Raw genomic sequence first — 22,630 nt, 5'->3', positions numbered from 1 at the left:
TGCTGAATGTAATTGGCTTCTAAGTGCATGAATAAATACAGTTTACACAGATTTGAATGCAGATTGAAGGTGCAGGTGTTGATTTTTAGGTTTAGATCATTATGAAAATAGTCTAAAAAGTAATTTAAAATACTATCTGTTTTATTTGAAACTTGTGCTTCTTCTTCAGTTGTATGAGCTAACTCTTGTGAATCAAGGCTACAGAGGTGTTGGGACAACTGAGGTTGGGTTTAGCAGGAGTTAAAAGAATTTTTAGACTTTAATCCTTCATGTGCTTTGTCTTCACATGTGTGAGCAGCTCCACATTTGTTCATATATGTAAAGCTTAGGGCCTAGTAAAGTGCTGTTAGGAGCAGCGCATATAAGATATGAAATAATATAATCTTAGTGAGTGTTTAAAACTTTCAGCATATATAATAGAATTAACTCTTTTTCAGGTAGGTTTTATGGATCATTTTTCAGCCTTGAGATTTTTTTTTGTTTGTTTCTTCAAGCATATTGTCACAATCTATTCGAAGTGTTTTCTGAGGCTCAAAAAACGTCTGTGTCATTTTCAAGTTACTCTAAAGAAGAGCATTACTGTGAGGTCAGTGTTTCTGAGCAAAATTGGATGGGATTCTAGGTAATAATTCAACTTACAAGTAAGATATTTCAAGATAGTCATTTAACCAGATGAAAAGACATTTGTATAACATATGCTTTTTTATTTAATCAGGAAAAGTAATTCATTCCAAGATGGCTGAGAAGCATGGCTTTTGACAGTTATTTGCCTACTGCATTCATTATGACAGACTTACTTCCATTAACTTGTTTTTGTTTAATGTTTTACATCCAGAAGAACTAGAAAAATTTTAGTGCCCTGATTTTATGAATTTAAATTTCGAGTTATCAAGACATTAGCAAAAAGCCAGATGGTATATCTGAGCCTTACTTTCCTAAATCAGTGAGATCTGCAATGCAGAAGTGTAGTTTGTTGTCCATCAATAGCAAACTGGTGCCAGAATTTAGAGGAATAGGTGGTATGTCTCTCTTGAAGGGATGATGCAAATAGATACTGCTGTCACGTAGAATAGAACCTCTGGTGTCAACTTGTCATGAACATTCTTTTCCTCTGAGAACAAACCCATTTAGCTTGCAAAGTTTTTCAGTGGTTTAGTGAACGATCTGTGAAGAGTTTACTTCGATGTGACTTAGACTCATTAATGTCTTCAGTGAAATAGGAGCTGTCACCTTATGTTATCTCTGCAGTCTTTTGGCAGGCAAAACTGTTGGTCTTTTCAAGGCTTAAAGCTTGATAGTAGCCACACTGAAGGCAGTGGGAGCCTTAAAACTTTTCCTCTGTGGACTTCAAAGCAAAGCCTGTCATACAGGGGGTTGTGTGCTCTTGACTATTTCAGTTGGGTGGAAGAGAGCTGGAAGAAATAACTTCACTTGGGTGAATGTAGTCACTTCTTTTTTGTGTGATTTTTCTAGTGGAAATTGTGGATTCTGTGGAAATCTACCTCAATCTCCTGCGAAGTATTTTTGACTTCAATGCCATCAGAAATTTGCTGACTGGACCCAATCAGATTAAAATAAGGATTGATGCCATGAATGGAGGTATGAACTTAAGTGCCATTGGGACAGAATTTTATGCACACTGAAATAACTTCCTAATTAAAGTTGTACACTGCAGTGGTTTCCCAATAACAATACAGCATATAAATGTCAGGACTTTTATGTAATAGAAGTTAAGGGTAATAAGAAAGGATCTGAACCTTACACTACTAACAAAGGCAGTCTTAGCAATGGGTTAGATATCTTACTAGGCAAAGATGTTTATCTTACTTGATAAATATGTAAAGACATATGTGTCCAATAAAAGTTTTCTTTCTGCATTTGGAAGCAGGCAGGATGAGGTAATCTTGCCATGAGGGTGATGAACTGTATTGCGTGTCCAGTGACCGAGGAGGTTACAAGGCAGTCTCTGCTGAGAGGAAATTAAAAATGGCATAAAACTAGTTAAGTCTGAATAAATAAATTAAAGAGTTAGCTGAGACCTCTGTCTCACATGTTAAAAGTGAACAAATTTCTGAGTACTGTGGACAAGTTGAAAGTGTCACAGAAGACAACAAGGGGATCCATGGTGTGCTGATATTAAAAAAAATATAAGCTGTATCACGGGGAAACACAGACCAGGATAAGGTCTATTTTAAGCTACATAATAAATATTAGGAAAGGATTTCTGCAGATAATGAGTTGAAGGATAGGAGTGTAAGTGAGACTGTTCAACATTATCTTATGGAAAACAGATTACATCAAGCAAACCAGGTTTCATTCTTTAATGGGATTACAAAAACAGACCCATAAAAGGAGCTGGATAGACTTAGAAAACGTCTGTAAAGTATTTTACCTAGTACAGCATGATAATTGCTGTTTGAAATACCGTAGTGAGTTCACAGTCAGTATGAGCACACATTGAGTTCACTGTGGCCAAAGATTATAGTCTGCATGCAGGCTGTGTCAGAAGGGCAGATGGTGTCCTTGAGCAATGCAGAGGGAGCAGTGAGGAAGGCACTGCCTCTTGTCATGTACCACGCTGGAGAGAATGTTACTAAAATACCTAGGAGCTTTTGTGTTCAGGTCTCTTACTGACTGTCAAGATTTTAAGAATTTTTACATATTGTCAGAAAAGTGCACAGTCTGTCTTAGGGTCAGAAAAGCAAATGCATCACAGAGATTTTAAAGGACTTAGCTTGTTTATTTTATTTGCAAGGTGACATAGAATTGGCTTTATGACCATACATTTTGGTGGAGAGGTGGATATCTATTATTCAAAGTACATGTAGATTAAGTGTATACAAGTGGAGTATATTTTTATACCTGTACAGCTGGTAGTTCAACATTGTCAGAAAAAAGAGTAATTTGACAAGAGTCCACTTCAGGTAAGAACCTGAATCGTGGTATATTTTACATCCCCATTTTCATGAAAGGAAGTTTCTCTCATACAGTTTTACCTCAGGTTGCAGCTGCTTCAATTAGCAATATTTAGGAGTAAGGAAGAAGAAAAAGGGAGAGCAGCCACTCATGTGTTTTTTACCTCTGAGTAACCTGTTCACACCTGCATCAGGGATGCAGAGTGCCCAGGTAGTGACCTTTTAGCCACCAAATGCATGTAATAGTTATGGTATGTAACACCGTGGGGTTTTAGTTGGCCATATCTTTAACAAAATAAAGAAGTATTTTGGAGTTAGCTTTGAGAAAATTTTAATTTATTCTTTGCATCGTAGCAACTGAAATGTTGTAAAATTCTCTGGTGAACAAACCTATTTTCACATGAATCTAAATTTTAAGATAGGTTTATTTCCTGTATTTATTCACCTGCTGTTTACTTTCCTTGCTATTTTATGTTATTTAGACACATAAAGTACCGTGGTGTTTTTTTTATTGTGAGAAAAATTCCTTTATGTGTATGATAATTTTTTAACTTAATAATGGGTAAAAAAACCTCTGCATCTTTCACTATTGTGATTTTCATGCTCGATTGGTTATTTTTCTACGGATTAATTATTTACTTTGAGGACAATCACATACTCCTCTGTGAAGTCATGGTTTGGGGGTTGTTGCAAGGACAGATGTATAGAAGTGCTGAAAGTATGTTTTGTGTGCAGCGTCCACAGTGCTGTGAAAAATTTGAATGTCAAGCATACGCTTTTGTGATTGCATGGCAGATTTCTGTTTTCACAGTTATGGGACCCTATGTGAGAAGAATCTTGTGTGATGAATTGGGAGCTCCTGCAAATTCTGCCATCAACTGTATTCCTCTGGAGGATTTTGGTGGACAGCCTCCTGATCCAAATTTGACATATGCAACTGCCTTGCTGGAGGCTATGAAAGGTGGAGAGTATGGATTTGGAGCTGCTTTTGATGCTGACGGAGTAAGTATTTAGGTCTGTCTCGAGATTCCACCATAGCTGTTGTTTTTTGTCTGGGGTCAGATATGGGACGTGTAAGTGTAATTTATCTGCCTTTCAGTAACCCATTGAAGCTGAAAGTGGTATTACTTTTCAGGTACAGATGGAAACATTTGCAACCCATAAATCAGACACATGTGTTGTAATTTTTCACTGCAGATGACTGGAAATCAAGCAGAATTTGAAGGCAGGATGAGAATTATTTAAATATCAGGCTGGTTTTATATCAGGCTGGTTTTGTCTGGTGCTGGTGCAGCACTTTTTTCCCTGGTTAGGAACAGATGGTATATAAATAATACAGACTTGCCACAGTTAGCAGCAACAACGTTAAATCCTATTTTGTTAACATCATGAATTAAGGGCTTTTTTAGCTAAATAAAGCACTGAATCAGAATTTCTGATTATTTTAATTTTTTAATGTCATATTAGTGGCGTAATAAAAAGCAGTGTATTACAAAAGAACTTTCTGCCCTGACAAGGTGGGAGAAATACTAAAAGATTCTGAAGAACAAAAGCTGTTTTCTATTCTCAGTAAACACAAAACACTCTCCTGCCCCCATAATGGTGCATGTCGTTGGCAAAAAGGTTCTCCTACACAAGCATTCTCTTGGCAGAAACAGACCTACTGAAGTGACATGTAGGAGGCAGGAGCTAGAAACTGATCTGGAGGTTCTGTTTGCAAGGCAGGAGGGACTGATGATGTGATGGTGAGACTTTAAACCTGACAGTTTGATGCCAGTAAATCTTTCTGCCCACAGAGGGATGCCAGTAACCCAAAGCCCTGTCCTTTTTCTCTCTACCTCCAGTGGATCTAGGATAAGAAATTAGGTATCCTCAATGCATGAAATTTAGGATGCTATTTTAAATTTCTTTTCTTCTCCAGGACCGCTACATGATCCTTGGCCAAAATGGTTTCTTTGTTAATGCGTCAGATTCACTGGCTATAATTGCTGCCAACCTGTCCTGCATTCCATACTTCTGTCAGATGGGTGTCCGAGGATTTGGCAGAAGCATGCCTACCAGCACAGCTCTAGACAAGTAAGATGAAATATTTATTTGGTCATAACATTAGTTACCTCTGCCTTTTATTACAAAGCAATTCCAAAATTGTGGAGTCATTTCATAAGGGATTCTAATTTTCCCAGTCTTTATGTGCTTTATTTTTTAAGCTGGTTTTGATGGGATATTGGTTTTGCGTAGACTAATTTCCCCCATATTTACTTGCATTAAAAGAGTTTAATCTAGTCTGGAGAAGAAGTAAATTGGTAAATCTCATGTACAGATATTTGGCTGTATTTTTCCAAAAACTTCATTCTTTTTATTAGTAAATAATAGTTTACAGCCTAATCTGACACCCCTTTTTATGAAAGTCATGGAAGTTTAAAAAAGATAAAATAATAAACTCAGTACTAAACAAGTATTAAAAAATCAAAACCCTCTTCAAACTGGTGAAGTATGAGCATCTTGTGTTAGCAGCTGAATTTTGAACAAGTTTCATCCAGGCCTAAATTTTCTGTAAATAACAAGACAAGATGATTAGATATTGCATTAATGTATTCTCTTTGACTAAATTAATTGTGTCTCAGTGTTCATCTGACTGCATAGCTTTAGTATGACAAGACTGATTTGCTGCTCCCCTTAAATGTGTCTAATCAGGAAACTAATTTTAAGTGAAATGTAGGTTGTGATCTACTGTTTGCCTATTCAGGAAGTTCTGAAATGTTATGAAATTCAGAGCTTGCAGCTCCCTCTAATGATTGACAGGGTCTTGGGGAATATATTCCTTACTTGTGGATAGATAGTCTAGTTTAAGAAAATACTGTTAGGTCAGTGTTTGCTGTGTTTTGTTTATTCTGTTCAGGAATCCAAAAATCTCATTATGGTTATATTGAAATAAGATACAAAATAAGTAAGAGTTCGTTTTGTATATAAACACCTTATCTACATTTCTGTAAGAACTGAAGAAACAGTGACATTTAAGTATGTTTGTCTGTCTTCTTTATTTCATAAAGTTTGATAAGTATGTCAGAAAGCATGAACTCCAGTCCCCTTCAATAACACTGTGTCTGTTTGAATTATATTCTCCGAGATGTTTACTTGACCCTCTGGCACAAAGATCGTCTCATGGTGATTACTGCCTTATTTAGTTTTGTGGAGCTAAGCCTGATTATTAAATAAAACTGTGCAACTGATAATGATGGAAGGATGTAAGTATTTTCCCTTCCTTTCTTACAAATATTTATTGTTACAAAGTTTTCAGTCTGTATCCAGGACACTTGATTTTTTTTTTTTTTTTAATTTTTTCTTTGTTGTTCTCCTTGTTTTCTTGAAGACTTAGGAGTTACTTGTTGTCATGTAGTTCAGTGTAGATTATGCAGTTTTCACACTGATCATGTGGTTCCAAACTCCCTGCCCTGGGTGGGGATACTACTTCCACCAGTTGTGCAGCTCAGGTAGTGTGGCTAGTAGGGACTGAGGCAGAACTGCTGAGTTCCTCAGCCTTCTTCATGTGCTCAGTAACCAGGTCTCCTCTTCCTGGAGAGAGTCCACATTTTTCCTAGTCTTCCTTTCCTAGTTCCTACAGTGTACCTGTAGAAACTGTTCTTGTTGCTTTTGACATCCCTGGCCAGGTTTAATACTGTTAGGGCTTTAGCTTTCGTAGCATTATTTCCAGCTATTTGGACAATTCATTTTATTCTTCACAGGCTACCTGTCCCTACTTCTGCCCTCTCTAGGCTTCCTTCTTGTGTTTAAGTTTGTCCAGGAGCAACTTGTTCATTCACACAGGCTTCCAGGTGTTTTTGCATTACTTCCTCCTCATTGGGATGCATCTCTGTCAAGCTTGTAGGATGTGATCTTGAATGTTACCCAGTTTTCTTGGGGTCTTCTTTCCTCCTGGGCTTTGTCTCATGGCACTCTATTGAGCAAATCCTTGAAGGGACCAAAGCCTGCTCTCCTGAAGTCCAGGGTAGTGAGCTTGCTGTATGCTCTCCTTACAGCCCTGAGGATCTTGCATTCCACCATTTCATGGCCACTGCACTTCACATCCTACACCAGCCCCTCATTGTGGTGAGATCAAGGTTCAGCTTAGCATGTCTCCTCGTTGGCTTCTCTGTGACTTGGAGAAAAAAATTTTCATCCATGCACTCCAGGAACTTCCTGGGTTGCAGGTGCCCTGCTATGTTGTTCCCTTCAACAGGTACCAGGGTGATTGAAAGCCCCCATGAGCACCAGGCTTGTGAATATGAGGCTGCTCCTATCTGTTTGTAGAGGGATTTATCCATTTGGCCTTCCTGGTTGGGTGGCCTGTCGCAGACCCTCACTGTAGTGCCTCCTGTCACTCCTCTCCCTTTAATCCTGACCCAGAAGCTCTCTGTAGCTCCTTATCTGTCCCTGTATGGGTGTGTGTGGGCTGACTGCGTGGATTAGAGCACTGTGAGAAGTATCAGAGTCACTTTCCTTGGAGGTTCACTGAGCTTTGGCCTGAACATTGGTGATGAGAGTGGCTTTCCTGTAGAGGAACTGGATCAGTTCCTGTCCACTTGGCTGCTGTCTTCTGGAGTCATGGAAGTTTTTCCTGAATGAAAACCACCTCTTTATGTTGCATCCATATTGTGTCGCCACAGTTTAGCCTAATTAATGGAACTGCACCTTTTCCTTTACTCTATTAAAGAAAAAAAAAGATGCACAGTAACTTAAGGATTTAGAAAATCTGTTCCTTTTCCACTTGTGTGCATGTGATGTGTTGCTTAAGACTTTTTAAAAGAGCATTATTAAACTTAAAAAAAGGAGGCAATAATCCAAAGAACTCTCAATGTTGCTTGGGAATATGGCATTAATAAATGGAGAAGTGAATTACAAGAGAATTCACTCAAAATACTTAACCAGTGTTGCGTCTGTTTGCTTGAAGTGACTGCTCGAATGTACAAGTATATACTGTAGGGAGAGAATAACACATTACAGGAAACATCTGCTTTGATATGCTCCAACATCAACAGGACTGTGGCAGTACGTCTCCAGACTTCAATTCCCTGGCAATATGTACCCTTAGGCTGGTGTTCCTTTTGTTTTGGGGAACGTGAACCTGTGTTCCCTGTTCAAAAAACTATTCTTGTTTCATATCCTTGTATTCTGATTTATCTGATGCCTGCATAACAGGAAAGGAAATGAAACACTGAGATGTTAGCTAACAGTGTACAAGATGAGAATCACAAGGGTGAATAAAAATTGTTTCTGTAGGAAATGTGAAGTTGGGTGTGTATATAAAATAGCAGTCGAGATGATACTGGAGAAGAGGGTTTCTGAGAGTATACTACTGTGACTAGCAAGGTTCTTTCCATAACATGTAGGTGCTTTCATTACACTCAGCCTGGGCAAAGCTAAGCACCTTACTGTGCTGTACCCTGCTGCTGGGAGCCTATCTCTCAATGCAACTTTGACACATTAGTGTTCTGTCTCCTGACTGCCTGCTTATTATCTGGTCATTTAGAGGCAGCTTTCAAGGGGGGCTGCAGTGACCATGAGTGTTCAGGCTTGTTTTAAGAAATGTCCTGTTGTCGTGAAGGGCAGAGATGTTGTGAGGTCTAACTAATCTGCCTTGGATGCAGGAAGCAGCATTGTGGTTTAGAGTATGATCCATTTTGTCTGAAACACACCAGGAAGCTTTGGTTATGTCATAGAAAGGTTTAGGTTGGAAAAGACCAGTAAGGTAATGAAGTCCAACCCTTCCCTTCCCCTTCCCTTCCCCTCCCCCTTCCCTCCCCTCTTCCCCTTCCCCTCCCCTCTTCCCCTCCCCTCTTCCCCTCCCCTCTTCCCCTCCCCTCTTCCCCTCCCCTCTTCCCCTCCCCTCTTCCCCTCCCCTCTTCCCCTCCCCTCTTCCCCTCCCCTCTTCCCCTCCCCTTTCCCCTTCCCTTTCCCCTTCCCCTCCCCCTTCCCTCCCCCCTCCCCTTCCCCTCCCCTCTTCCCCTCCCCTCTTCCCCTCCCCTCTTCCCCTTCCCCTCCCCTCTTCCCCTCCCCTCTTCCCCTCCCCTCTTCCCCTCCCCTCTTCCCCTCCCCTCTTCCCCTCCCCTCTTCCCCTCCCCTCTTCCCCTTCCCTTTCCCCTTCCCTTTCCCCTTCCCCTCCCCCTTCCCTCCCCCCTCCCCTTCCCCTCCCCTCTTCCCCTCCCCTCTTCCCCTCCCCTCTTCCCCTCCCCTCTTCCCCTCCCCTCTTCCCCTTCCCTTTCCCCTTCCCTTTCCCCTTCCCTTTCCCCTTCCCTTTCCCCTTCCCTTTCCCCTTCCCTTTCCCCTTCCCTTTCCCTTTCCCCTTCCCTTTCCCTTCCCTTTCCCCTTCCCTTTCCCCTTCCCTTTCCCCTGCCCTTTCCCCTTTCCCTTCCCCTTCCTTCCCTTCCTTCCCTTTCCCCTTCCCCTTTCTCCCCTTCCCTTTCCCTTTCCCTTTCCCCTTCCCTTTCCCCTTCCCTTTCCCCCTTCCCTTTCCCCTTCCCTTTCCCCTTCCTTTTCCCTTCCCTTCCCCTTCCCTTTCCCCTTTCCCTTTCCCCTTCCCTTTCCCCCTTCCCTTCCCCTTCCCTTTCCCCTTCCCTTCCCCTTCCCTTTCCCCCTTCCTTTCCCCTTCCCTTTCCCTTCCCTTTCCCCTTCCCGTTTCCCCTTCCCTTTCCCCTTCCCTTTCCCCTTCCCTTTCCCCTTCCCTTTCTCCCCTTCCCTTTCCCCCTTCCCTTTCCCCTTCCCTTTCCCCTTCCTTTCCCCTTTCCCTTTCCCCTTCCCTTTCCCTTCCCTTCCCCTTTCCCCTTCCCCTCCCCTTTCCCTTTCCCTTCCCTTTCCCCTTCCCGTTCCCCTTACCCTCTCCCTTCCCCTTCCCCTTCCCTTTCCCCTTCCCTTTCCCCTTCCCTTTCCCCTTCCCTTTCCCCTTCCCTTTCCCCTTCCCTTTCCCCTTCCCTTTCCCCTTCCCTTTCCCCTTCCCTTTCCCCTTCCCTTTCCCCTTCCCTTTCCCCTTCCCTTTCCCCTTCCCTTTCCCCTTCCCTTCCCTTCCCTTCCCTTCCCTTCCCTTCCCTTCCCTTCCCTTCCCTTCCCTTCCCTTCCCTTCCCTTCCCTTCCCTTCCCTTCCCTTCCCTTCCCTTCCCTTCCCTTCCCTTCCCTTCCCTTCCCTTCCCTTCCCTTCCCTTCCCTTCCCTTCCCTTCCCTTCCCTTCCCTTCCCTTCCCTTCCCTTCCCTTCCCTTCCCTTCCCTTCCCTTCCCTTCCCTTCCCTTCCCTTCCCTTCCCTTCCCTTCCCTTCCCTTCCCTCTTTTTCTTACACCTTTGATTCCTTCCCTTCCTTTGATAAACACTTCCTTTTATCTTTGTCTATTTTTGTTCTCTTTTTTACCTTCCACATTCCCATGTTCTTCCCCTGTTCCTCTTACCCCACTTCCTTGCCATTCAGTGTCTCCTCTTTTTCATCAGATGTTTACCTCAGGCCATGGAGAACAACACACCACGTTACACTTGTGCCTTTGTCATTATTAACTTCAATTCTTAAGATAGAAATCCCATTTTTTTGGTCTGTTGTTTCTTTTGCATTTCTTCTGTGTTGTTGATTGTCTGAAAAATTCTGTGCCAGAAGCACTGTGTGTTTCTTTTTCTCGACATGGACACCCTCTACTTTTGAGTTGCGGGATGTTTTAAACATAAAGGCTTCTCCAGGTCATTAATGTGTCTATGTGGTTCATACTGCATTCGCTTTGTGACTGTGCTTTGTTCAAGTTATGCCAGCCATGACCTTACTCTTTTTATCTTTCTTCAGCAGGATTATTCAGTCTCACTCCTTCTTATCTGAAATAGGCTCACTGTGAATTTTTTAAGACACCTCTGTCAAACTGAGTCCGTGTCACATATAAGCAGTTTTTAAATTAGATAGAGCAGAAGGAAAATTTGTGTTCTGGAATTCTACGAAGGATGGCTGCATAAAACCTTCATGAATGTAGTTTAACATGTTTGAAATATAATACAAAGTTGAGGAGCGCTGTGATGGGAAAGGTGTTTAGGATTTGTAACTTCTAAAGTAGCATTGCAATATTAAAAGTGTCCATATAAGTCCTCTGTATGCTTGTATCTAGTAAAAAAAAGTTATTTTTTTTCTGTATCAGCATGTTCTACAGCTAAATAATATATTTACACGGATATGGCATGTTTGAGAAGACTTGTGGAGGAAAAAGTAATATCATTACAAGGCATTAATGTTCTTTAGCTGCGCTTCAGTTTTATTTCTACAATGTGCTTGCAATGTAGCTGCTGTCCTTTCATACCTGAATTTTTTTTCAGCCATTGGAGGTGATGTATCATTGCAAACATTTTCAAATACATCCTTAGGGAGTTGTCTTGGTCTTTATGTTTTCTTTGATGCTGGATTTGTTGTGCTTTACTATAGTGTGGCATATTTTACTGTTGCAAACCCACCATATGCTTGACTATCCAGTGTTTCATTATCCTAGCCTGCACTGGTGAAAACATGCTATAGTCATGACAGGCTGCATTTTAAATGTCTATGTGGTAAATGTTTACAACAGCACTTGGCTGCTCAAACATTTTTTCAGTGAAAGATAAGAATGAGCATACATCAGTCTTCTGCATACTGTTGACCTTTACATGAGAATTAATCTTGTATTCTTCAGTGGCTGCTCACAAAGAAAAAGACAGAAAACATGTTGGTGCCTTGTCCTGTGAAATATTGGTAGAACATTGATAATTCCATCATATCTGAGTATCTGTGTTGTCCTTAATGGATTAATGGCAAGAGAGGCTAAGCAATCCCATGGCTTTCCTTCTTTTACTTGGCACACAGCTTAGCTTCAGGGTCTGACAAGGATTCCCTGGCCAGCTCTGGGCCTGAAGGCAGCTGTTCCCTGTTGAGAATGGCAGGCTGCAGAGCAGCCTGACACAACACACAGCTCTTACTCTTACACAGAGGTAGTTGGATGCTGGCCTGTGCATGGAGTGGCCTGCTACAGCTGCTTACTTAAAATGAGGCAGGTTCATTGATTGTGCAATGTGAAGCTTGCAGGAATGAGTATGTAAAGCTGTATTGAAAGCTTTCTTCATGTAAGAGGAAAAGATGAGCTGAAAACTGTGCAGTGCTCTGTTTCCAGTTTAATCTTTGGCTGAGAATAAGGTCAGGTTGCCAGCCAGAGGTAGGGAGATGAAGATTTGGTGCTTGTTGAGAAATAAATATGTTTTGTAACCTTGATTGACTCCTGTTTAAAAATATGTGTATTTGTAGTTCTCACAAACAAACAGGCTTTTTTCTAGGATTAATGTGCTGTATCTGAAAAACTACCTGAGAAAAAGAAACATTTTGCAGAATGCCTGGAGCAGGCTTTGTAGTGTGCAACAGATTGATGGTGGGTAACAGAAAGTCACAGATTTCTTAGTGCAGTAGTTTTATATCTCAAAAGTATACAGCTATGAATGAAGAGCAGGAATTCCTACAAATGTCCTGCTGAAAAGCCCAAAAGCGTTTTAATTAAAACAATATGGGGAATTTTGCATCAAAACAGTTACAGAAGACTTTGTGATTACTTAAAGGTTAAAGGCCCCTTTTCTTTCAAGGTCTTGTGCAGTCTTATTATGTGCTTCAACTTAGAAAGGCTCCCTGGTATTATCAGCATGTCTGAACATGTTTTGCTCAAGCTGGAAAGCACAGCTGGTATCAACCCAAGAGCGACCTCTCCCATCAAAGGATTTTTGTCAATGGGTGACCTTCATGGAGAATGCTTCCTGCTGATTTAAAAGCGAACTTTTCTGGCATAGAATTTCAAAACAGTGTGTTTAAAATTCTGCTTCTAGGGTGTATTAATCTTTTTAGGTTGTTTAGAAATTAAGGCAACAGTGAATTGTTCTTTACATTCTGTGTGTTTTGAAGAAGATCACTATAAGACTGGCAGAGCCAGGGTACGTAAAATTATTTGAAGAAGTTGAGAGTCCTGTTAGACTAGACTTACTTTAAGTAATAATCACTTGAATTGTTATATTAATTTTGAAGGAGAAGAAACATTGTCTCATTTCCTTTTGTGGGGAAATTAAAGAGGCCTAAAATCTTTCCAACATCAACAATTCTTTCTTTGATTCTGTAGTGTTATTAATGACTTTTTTCTCACATGTAGTAACAGTCTATACCTATGGCATATTATAATTTCTTCTTTCTGTATTTTTTCTATGAACACTGTCATATACATATGAAACTGCTTTCTTCCTTTCTCTTTCCAGACAAGTCCTACAGCAAAAAAGAACACTTACTAACCTTCAGTCTCTAAAATCTACAGAACAGTTTTCAAGAGAGAGAAAGGAAAACTAGTGTAAGCCAGGCAATCCAAATCTAAATGGCATCATTAGGGAGCCACTAGAATAAATCATGTCTAATCAACCTGATTGCTTGGATGATAAAATGATGGAATCTGTTGATGGTGTTAAGATAGTAGATGTAATTTACTGCCATTTTAGCAAGGCTTTTGAAATTGTCCTACATTATTCTTGTATCCAATCTAGGACTTTATGGTTTCAACAGTATGGTAGAGAGCTAGGTAGGTAAAAGTCTGGTTTGATGCTCAGACTCACAGGCAGTTGGTTTATGAACTGGTAAAAAGTGGGGACTGCAGGGGTCTCTTCTGTGACCTGTCCTGTTTAACATCTTTGTGAGTGGTCTGAAGGGGAGGATGGAGGGCACCCAGTTTGTAGATGACACTAAATTGTGTGTGTGGTGCTTGTTGTGCTGGAGTGCAGAGCCAGCAGTCAGAATAATCAAGGTTGGAAAAGAACTACAAAATCATCCAGTCCAACTGCTCACCTGGCGCTGCCACTGTTGCCCCTAAACCCATCACCAGATCAGACACCTCTTGAAAATATCCAGGGAGAGTGACTCTACCCCTCGATGGGCAGCCTATTTCAGTGCCTGACCACTATAACAGTGAAAAAAAATTTTTTCTGGTATCTAATCCGAATATCCCCTGTCTTAGCTTAAGGCCATTTCCTTTTTCCTCTCACTACAGGCGCAGTAGGAGAGACCAACCTCTACCAAGTAACAACCTCCTTGCAGAGAAATTGTAGAGAGTGATTAGGTCTCCCTTGAGCCTCCTCTTTTATAGACTAAACAAACGCAGATGCCTCAGACATTCCTTATATGACATGTTTACTAGATCCTTCATGAGCCTTGTTGCCCTTCTCTGGACATGTTCCAGAACCTCAAAGTCCATTTTGAAGTGAGTGGCCCAAAAATTGACCTAGTACTCGAGGTGCAGCCTCACCAGTGAGTAATGCAGGAGGACAATCTCTGCCCTGGTCCTGCTGGCCACACTGTTCTTGATACCGTCAGGGGAGCCTGGACAGCTGGTAGGAATGGATAGCAAAGACCTAATGAAATTCAGCAATTACAAAAAATTAATCCTTCCCTCAGAAAGGCAGAGTCATGTGGACACAGCAGAGGAGCTTAGGAGTAGCTCTGCAGAGACAGACCAGCATCCTGGGGGACAGATGTGTTGGAGGCTGTGTGCTCTGGAATCAGAAGAGGCCAGTGACACCCTGGGCTGTATGAATAAGCCCAGAGAGTGGTGCAGAGAGTAGGGGAAGTGATTATTCTCTGCTTATCTTGTGTGAAACCACTCCCAGATACTTGTGTTTGGTTTGGGGCCCCTACTATAAGAAAAACACCAGTGAAGTGGAGCGAGTTCAGCATAAGATTGCGAACAAAATTGGGGGCTCTAAGAGGAGAGCAGAGGCCATAAGAGGAGAAGCTGGGGAACTGGGTTTGTTCAGCCTGGAGAAGGATGGCTTCTCTGGTGGGACCTGACAACAGCTGCCCATACCTATGGAGTGGCTGTTGAGAACTGGAGCCAGGCACTTCCCAGCTGTGCCCATAAGTGGAAGGACAAGAGGCAAAGAAAATTGACAGAAGCAAGTTCTGTGTCCTGGATGTTGGACTAGAGACCTTCCATGGTCACTTCCAATCTAAATTACAGTACTGTGTTTTTATGAAGAGACCTTTGCTGGAAAGCCTTTACACTACCAAGATTGCTGAGCGTCCTGCACTTTTGTAGTCTTGTAGTTACTATGTAGTAGCAAGGCGTTTTATGGAAAAAAAATTTACGTTGCCTTATATTATTTATTTTTTTATTTTCTTGAAGGTCAAAGAATTGCCCATCTGGAGAAACCGCATTGTTTCTATCCTGATAATTTTCTGAGCTTTCCTGCTGACTCTGCATGAGAGGATGAAAGTATTACAGTACTCGGGAGGTTGAAGAAGCAGCTAGGGAGGCAATCAATAACTGTGGATATGTACCTAAAACCAGTCTTTTTCTATTATTCAGCTAATTCAGTGTATTGGTGACCCAATTTGAATTGCAGTCAATACAGAGTTTTGTAACACACGTAGTGGATATATTCACATCTGGTTTGCATTTTTGTCAATGAGCATAGGCACAGTGAGGCTGACTTCACTGTAGTAAGCCAGAAAAGGCTAATAAATATGAGATGTGTACTCCTGAATTAATGGAGGGTATTTTTCCTGTGCCTACTTTGTAGGATTATTGCTTTTCCTGAAAGAGACCATGGGTCTTGCCAGTCTTTAGTTATGACATTCTTGAGGTTTACCCCACCAAATATCTGCAGAAGAACATAAGGAGAATACCTCTTTGTTACACCTTATAATTTATCATGCTGTTTTTCTTCTCTTGTATAATAAAATCTTCCTGAGAGTTTCTGTAGAATTAGAAAACTTACAAAGCATTTTCTCCTTGCCTTAATAGACCTTTGTATTTCTGAAGAACCCATAGGTTCTCTAGGCAGCAGTGACTGTGCAGGACTTGGGACTAGAACAGGAAAGGTCCCTGTTTAAGGATGGGGAGGTGAGAAGGCTTTAAGTATTGTTTTTCCTTGTTCGTCCTTTGGGATTTTTTTGTTCTTCTCCGGTTTGCGTTCTTTACAGACCTGTCTGATACTTCATTGTTGCACTGAATATGAAGTTTTTTCCTTAATGAGACGAGGTCCACTACTAAAATTCATTTCTGTCATTTTATGCTCAAGTGTGTCTTATATTCTTGGGTAAGTTTAATTTTCCAGGGACCAGCTTGCTTTAATCAGCCTTTTTGTTTGTTTCTCTTATTTCCATACATTAAGAAGATTGGTCTCCTGTCTTTCTCAGGAAACCATCAACATCAGGCTATTAACATAGCATGCTACAGCATAGCAGTGACAGCTGTTTTTCTGTATGTATATTTGAAAATCCCCACTTTTGCTCACAGAATTTAGTTCATCACAGAACATGCTCCTGGGAATGGGGCAGAGACAGGCTGTCTAATACTAAGTCAGTTGTTGTCATAAAAGAAATGGACAGTGTCTTTTCTAGAACAAGGCATAATCTTCCTGCTGCTGAGCCATGGCAGAATTTGGAGGCTAAAATAAACTTGGAATTTTTAAAGGAATTAACATTTGTGTAAAAGTTCCCAGAATGCCAGAAGTTGCCGTATCTGATCACTGTGCATTCTCTTCATCCTACTGATGAGGAGTTAACTTACTCTATAGGCACATGAATGCTGAAATAATAATGAAAAGTGGTTTTTGCATCTCAGCCCTTCAGAAAGGGCATGAATAACCCTAGGGATTACTGCAATACGTCTGGAGAGCATGGCCATATTCTTTCCAGCTGGTTGGACTTTTCCTCATTACTACTGTGAACTCTGCAATCAAACCTCACTTTCTGTAGATATGCAGTACATATGTGTGCAATTTGTCACTGGAACAGGCTTTCCAGGGAAGTGGTTGCAGCACCAAGTCTGTCAGAGTTCAAGGAGCATCTGCACAGTCATCTCAATCATATGGTTAATTGCTAGGTTGTCGTGTGAGGAGTTGGACTTGGTGATTCTTACAGGCCCTTTCCAACTTGAGATATTTTATGATTCTAATTCAAACTCACAAGGACTCTGAGCATTATGCCAGCTGGTTTTATTATGTGAAAGACAAAATTCTATTGGGATACGTTCCTGCCAAAACACAACTCTCTCTCATTATACTCACAGAAATGTGGGCGTTTGCTAGTTGCCTGTAGCAAAGCAGCTTTTGTCTCTTGTTTTATCCTTACTTCTAGCCCAGCCATAGTTGAATACTGTATATGTCACCAGCTGTTTCTAATCATTCTATTAAAGCTTGTGTGAAAAGGACAATGAGGTTTTCATAAGGCATGGAGTCATAGGCATGCTGTCCTGAAGGTTATACTTCCTTTGGGAGTTGACTCTTGAAACATTTGCAAAAGAGGGTGCAAAGTTATGCATTTGGATCTGAATCTCAAACTGATGACTAAAGCAACACGAGACAGCATTTGGTGTAGAACATCATGGTGAGTACACCTGTTAACATCCCACACACTGAGGAAAACAACACCCTAATAAAAAAGAGTTACACAGGCTGCATTTTGTGGGAAGCTTTCCAGTGCATTTGTAACCAAGAGAAACAGTTGGAAACAATATTAGTTGCTGCAATATATTTTGGTGGGTGTTATCAGAGTTGTAAATCTGGGTTTGTGGAAAGGTACATTTCAAAGGCAATTATGGCATTTTCCCAAACTTGCATATTATACATGGAGGTGTTACTTATGTTAAAGAGAAGATACATTGCCCATATATATTGTTTGTGACTCTAATGCATAAATAGTTTTTTTCCTAACTGGTTTGACTGGGAAACCAGTGAGAATTTTTGTGTTTTTGTCACTTAACAATTGCATAATTCTTTTGAGTTTATGAGAAGAAGTATAGGCTTTATTGTTGATAAAAATTACATGGTTTTGCTGTCCAAGGAGCATTTATTACCACTAAAGCAACATCATGGGGTTGCCAGAATATTACAGAGTGAACTAAGCCGTAGTCTATAAATTTCCTTAAAATATTGCTCTTTTTTGTTTATTTCATTTGGTACTATGAATCTTAAGTGTGGTATGTGTAGTCGTAGATGGTTTGACTGGCTTGGAGAATCTTTCTGTGATTCCAGAGAGGAGTAATATAAATATAGCAAATGTCTCCTTACACTTACTGCTGAGTTGTATTAGGAAATTAGCTTAGTCATACTTCTACTTGTAAATTGTAGAATTTAGTTCTTTAGGATATGCTCCTGACTGGCTGATCACTCAGTGCTGGAGTAGTCTGCTGGGTTGTTTTATCTCTGCAATCATCCAGTGTCATCTTTTTCTCAGTACCTTTCCTCCCAAGTGCAGATTTATTTCTTGGGGAAGATGGAATGTGATGGGACCATAAGGATAGTTCCTTTGTAGGCCAGTCAGCACTGGTTGTCAGCCCTTGGGCAGTGGTCCACACCAGCTCTGAGGTCTTGAGGCTTCCAGAATCAAGAGCTAATTCTATACCGCTCCTAGTTAACAGAATATTGAGAAGATTGTTCTTCAGAAACACATGAAATTGCTGTCTAAAATTGAATTCATGTGGTCTCACTGCTTTGAGCTTATAGATGTCTAAGAGTACTTTCTCTTGTTCAAATGAATCAACTCCATATCAGGTACAACAAAAGCTCTATTTGCTTTCTTCTGTCAAATGTTTGCATATATATAAGGTTTATTTTTCTCCTCAATCATTTAAAAATGCTTGAGATGATTGATTCATTCTTGCCGACATCGTTACCAGTCTGTGAGCTGTAGGCTCCTTGTTCAATTTCAATCTGACTTTGCTCCTTTGCAGAAATTGTCTTTGTGGTGGATATCACTCAGCCAGCATAATTAGAGAGCTAATTAAAGTTCTCGTAATTCACTGAAATGATGTATTAGTTGACTGAGTTTACTGTTATGATACTGAACTGCAGCTTGAGCTAACCCATCAGATCCTTCCCTTTCTATCCTTAAAACCACCATTAAAAGTAAGATGTATCAAGGCATGCATTTTATTTTTCAGAGAACTTTCCTATTTTCATCAGATCAGCCAATTCTTTTGTTTCATTGGAAAGAGTTGGGAAAAGCCTGGCAGTAACTTTTCTATTTAAAATTATTCAAATGAATCATTCAGAACATTAATATTTGTTACTAATGAATGGATGAGAGTCTTGGCAATGCTTTAACCTAAGAGTATTTCCGTACCTGAGGCAGAATAGGGATGGAGTCTACTGTGTTTTTCCTGTGCCTGTTACTGATGCCCCAGAGCTGTTTTACATGCTCCTCATTTAATTACTTGTCTCTAAATCTTTTAAATGGTACCCTGTGGCTTGGGAAAGTGCTGGAAGGTCACTCCAAATTAGTGGAACCTATATGGCCAGAGTCTCAGTGAAGTAAGTTAATTTCTTAACATTCAGTAGCTGTTTATTCTAGAAGATTTTCTTTCCTCATGTGGATCTGACAAATTTGCCTTCTTCCTGTAAACTTTGAAGTCCATCTCAGCTACAATTAGCTTAGTAGTGATGACTGATACTTGGTCAAGATAAGTGGCTTGATGCACCTTAAGTGCACTATTAGGTTTTTTCCTCTAGAAAATAGCAATTTTCCTATTGGTGCTTCTGTTTAAAGACAAAGGAGAGTCTGCAGGGGGTAGGCAGGAGGAGCCCATGCAATCTGCAGTCTCAGTGCAGATGAACCTCTCAGCTAGATGTAGTTATACTGTGGAATTGTTTGGCTTTACACGCTGTGCTGACAGCATCTTGTTTTTCTGTATAGATTAAAAACGACCATGACAAATCAGAAGCAAAGGATGAACACATCCATTTTGTACTTTGAAATTGCTTCTTCCCTCCTTTTTAAACAACAAACCTTCCAACTTAGTTTATTTACACGGACCTATTCACCTTGGCATAATTCTTTCCCCCCTCTTCACAGGGAGTGGTATTTCTGTTGTTAAGGTACTGAATTTGTTAGCAGATTTCTTGGAAACAAGTCTTACAGTCCACATAACTAATCTTGCTTTATAATGGGTGTTTAATACTCAGTAAAGCAAAATAGTTGGCATTCTCATCTTGATACCAGTTCAGCAACATAATTAAGCCCATTTTACTTTTGGGCTCATGAGAAACCCTAGAGATTTTAAGGGAAATAAGAAAGCCTTTTGTAAAAGTTTACTAAAAAAATAAATGGGTGAAGAATATTGGAAAAAAATCTGCACAGAAGTACTGGTTCTTCTGTTACTTATTTGTTTTTTATTTTCATCCATTTTATTATGTACTCGTTCCTTTCTGGCACTAAACCCGTGTATAAAACACTTGTTGTCCTGTAAAGGAGAAATTGAGGCTGTGCTGTGGCTGAGTCAGCATCCCCCAGCACAAACCTCCTAGGTTGTATCTCTTCATAAATCTCAGTGTGGGTGGCATGCTGAAGCTGGGCCAGAAGGATGTAAGGCATGTAAAAGGGAGAGTGCTGAAGAACACAAGTCAGAAGATGGGGTTGCATGTCCACAGACAGTAGTGTAGTGTGAAATCATGTGAAGCTTGATTTTAGCTATGAACTTCGTAGGCCTGCCCCTGAGAAATGCTGCATGCCTTTTTCTAGTCTCCTTTCTTGTTTATTCTCATCTAGTCATGTCTGTGTTTTCCAGTACACACAGCAGAAAAGAACACTATTGTAAATATCATACTTAAAATAAGCTCTTAGCAAATTCAGTCCAGATTGACATTCTAGGTTAGTTCTAAACACAGTGGAATCATTCTGAGTTTTATGATACTGCAGAAGAGAAAGAAGTGGTAAGTGTTGGTAGTGTGACAAATTCAAAAGGGTAAACTTATATATAGTTTGGAAGAAGAATTTTACAATCAATTTATTCCTAGTAAAAGGTAACTAAGAGTCTTTTCTAGCCGTTAAAAGTGAATTCACTTAAGATCTGATTTCATTGTTTGTAATGAGAGCACAAATAATCCATCTGAAATTAACATTTTGCATTATGATTAAATTAACCTTTCAAAAAAAAGGCAGAAATATTGGTTTTTTTGCTTGACCTAACAATGTATTTTATACAGATGAATGAGACAGTGGTCGTTAGCAACTCTACGCATAGCAAACACCACCTGAGTCAGTATTTATTCAATTAAATTTTGTTATTATTTTACCAAAGGCTGCCGTCTAGGAGTTGAATCCATTTCTGATTCCCTTTGGAAGATCTGCTCCATGCAAAAACCTGTGCTGGGATTTTTTTTTTTTTTTTTTAATAGCTGACAGAAGAGGTTTAGGTTGTGATGTGTTTTATTTTCTGGAAACTGCAAGGAATTGTGTGTTTTGTAGTCTGACCTCCCATGCAGTATCCATACCATAATAGTCTGACTGAGCAGATGCAGATGCCTCAGACTTACTGACCAGTTTCATGTCTGAAATAAGGGGCTTCTCATAAAATCCATGATGGGTTTTTTTTTAAGGCTGAATTTCCTCAAAAGGAGGGGTCATTCTCAGTTTCTTTACATACAAACTTCAATTAAATTGAATTAAACATTAAGCTCTTTGGAGAACTGATTTCTCCTACAGCATCTCGTTGCTAGAACTCCATATTATTGTCCAGATTTCAGAGGGAAATTTATAAGCCCAAGTTGTACTTAAGGCCTTAAAGCCTGGTTCTGTGTATGAGGACTCTGCCAGTGTAACTTCCTAAAAGGGATTTAACTTTCTGGAAAACGGATTCTTTAATGGCTCATAGTGCTCCCAAATATGGGATGGTAGCAATCTCACTATAACATGTATGTAACTTAAATGCACTTGATAGTTTTAACACTGGAAGTAATTTCATATCTTGATCACTACAGCAATAACCTGTTTGTAGCACCTGCAAGTGTGGTGTGATAAATCCCAGCTTTGTGTGCCATCTACTTAGTTTATTTTTTAAAGGTGTGTTTACCATCCCTGTTCACCAGTGTGTTCTGCATCAGTGGCAGTTCACTCCATCGCAGATTAGTGAGACTAGGCTAGAGTATCCTGTCCATAAAAAGTATCCTTCCCCTCCTGGCCACAGCTGACAAGATTGTCACATTAGTTTTGACTGCAAAGGCAGACTCAGCAAGGAGCTGTGCTGGCTATTCTTACTTTGAACACTTAACTCCCTGAGAAGTAAGGAAGAGGCTAATGGCTTTCTGCAGTCCTTTCTCAGAGATTCGAAGTAGATCTGTGCTGCCTGCTTACAAATGCATTTCACTTCTGCAGTGCCCACCTGGCTCTGTATCTGGATATTTGAATTTACTTTCACCCTCTGGGATAGAATTGGAAAGTTAACTGTGGGGACTGGGACACAAATTAGTTTTCCATTATTTTGTAAAGTGTCTCCAGTACTTCTAAGAGTGCTGTCTTTTTTGTATGTTACGTAATGTGCTTGTAACATTTGAGTGAGGTGCTGAAGAGCCTGTGTAGGAAAGATTGATGGTATAAAAATACGGAGCTCTGTGTTCACACCGTGACCTACAGGTGGCAACAAGGAATATGACTGACTGCCAGGCCTCACTGTGGGTATTGGGGAGCCTGAGTTCTGTGATGAGTGTTTTAATCATCCCTGTGATGGTGCAAGTCTGCTCCTGAGGAAGACAAATGAAGTCCAGTGAACTTCAAGGGGCCAAAGGGAGATAATCAATTTCAAATTTGTTTGGTTTAGAAGTTTAAAGCCAAGCATCTGACTTTCCACACAGTATTCCTTGGGTGTGGTGGTGATTGTGCTGAACATGTAGCTGTCTTGTATACATCTGTGGTATTAGAAGACAGAAGCCAGGTAGATTG

General features: G+C 40.5%; 1 protein-coding gene across 1 annotated transcript in view; it reads left to right on the top strand.

Moving 5' to 3' along the window:
- Nucleotides 1–22,630, top strand: part of PGM5 (phosphoglucomutase 5) — a 69,640-nt gene that overhangs the window by 12,104 nt on the left and 34,906 nt on the right. Inside the window, exons 4-6 of the mRNA XM_066339926.1 lie at nt 1,474–1,599; nt 3,727–3,917; nt 4,837–4,991. Of these exons, the coding sequence (XP_066196023.1) occupies nt 1,474–1,599; nt 3,727–3,917; nt 4,837–4,991 (472 nt within the window). The remainder of the gene's footprint in view (nt 1–1,473; nt 1,600–3,726; nt 3,918–4,836; nt 4,992–22,630) is intronic.

Source organism: Sylvia atricapilla, chromosome Z (assembly GCF_009819655.1).
Source record: "Sylvia atricapilla isolate bSylAtr1 chromosome Z, bSylAtr1.pri, whole genome shotgun sequence".
In the NCBI taxonomy this organism is placed as follows: Eukaryota; Metazoa; Chordata; class Aves; order Passeriformes; family Sylviidae; genus Sylvia; species Sylvia atricapilla.
Note: the sequence above shows the minus strand (reverse complement) of the source record. Positions and strands in the feature narration are given on the sequence as shown.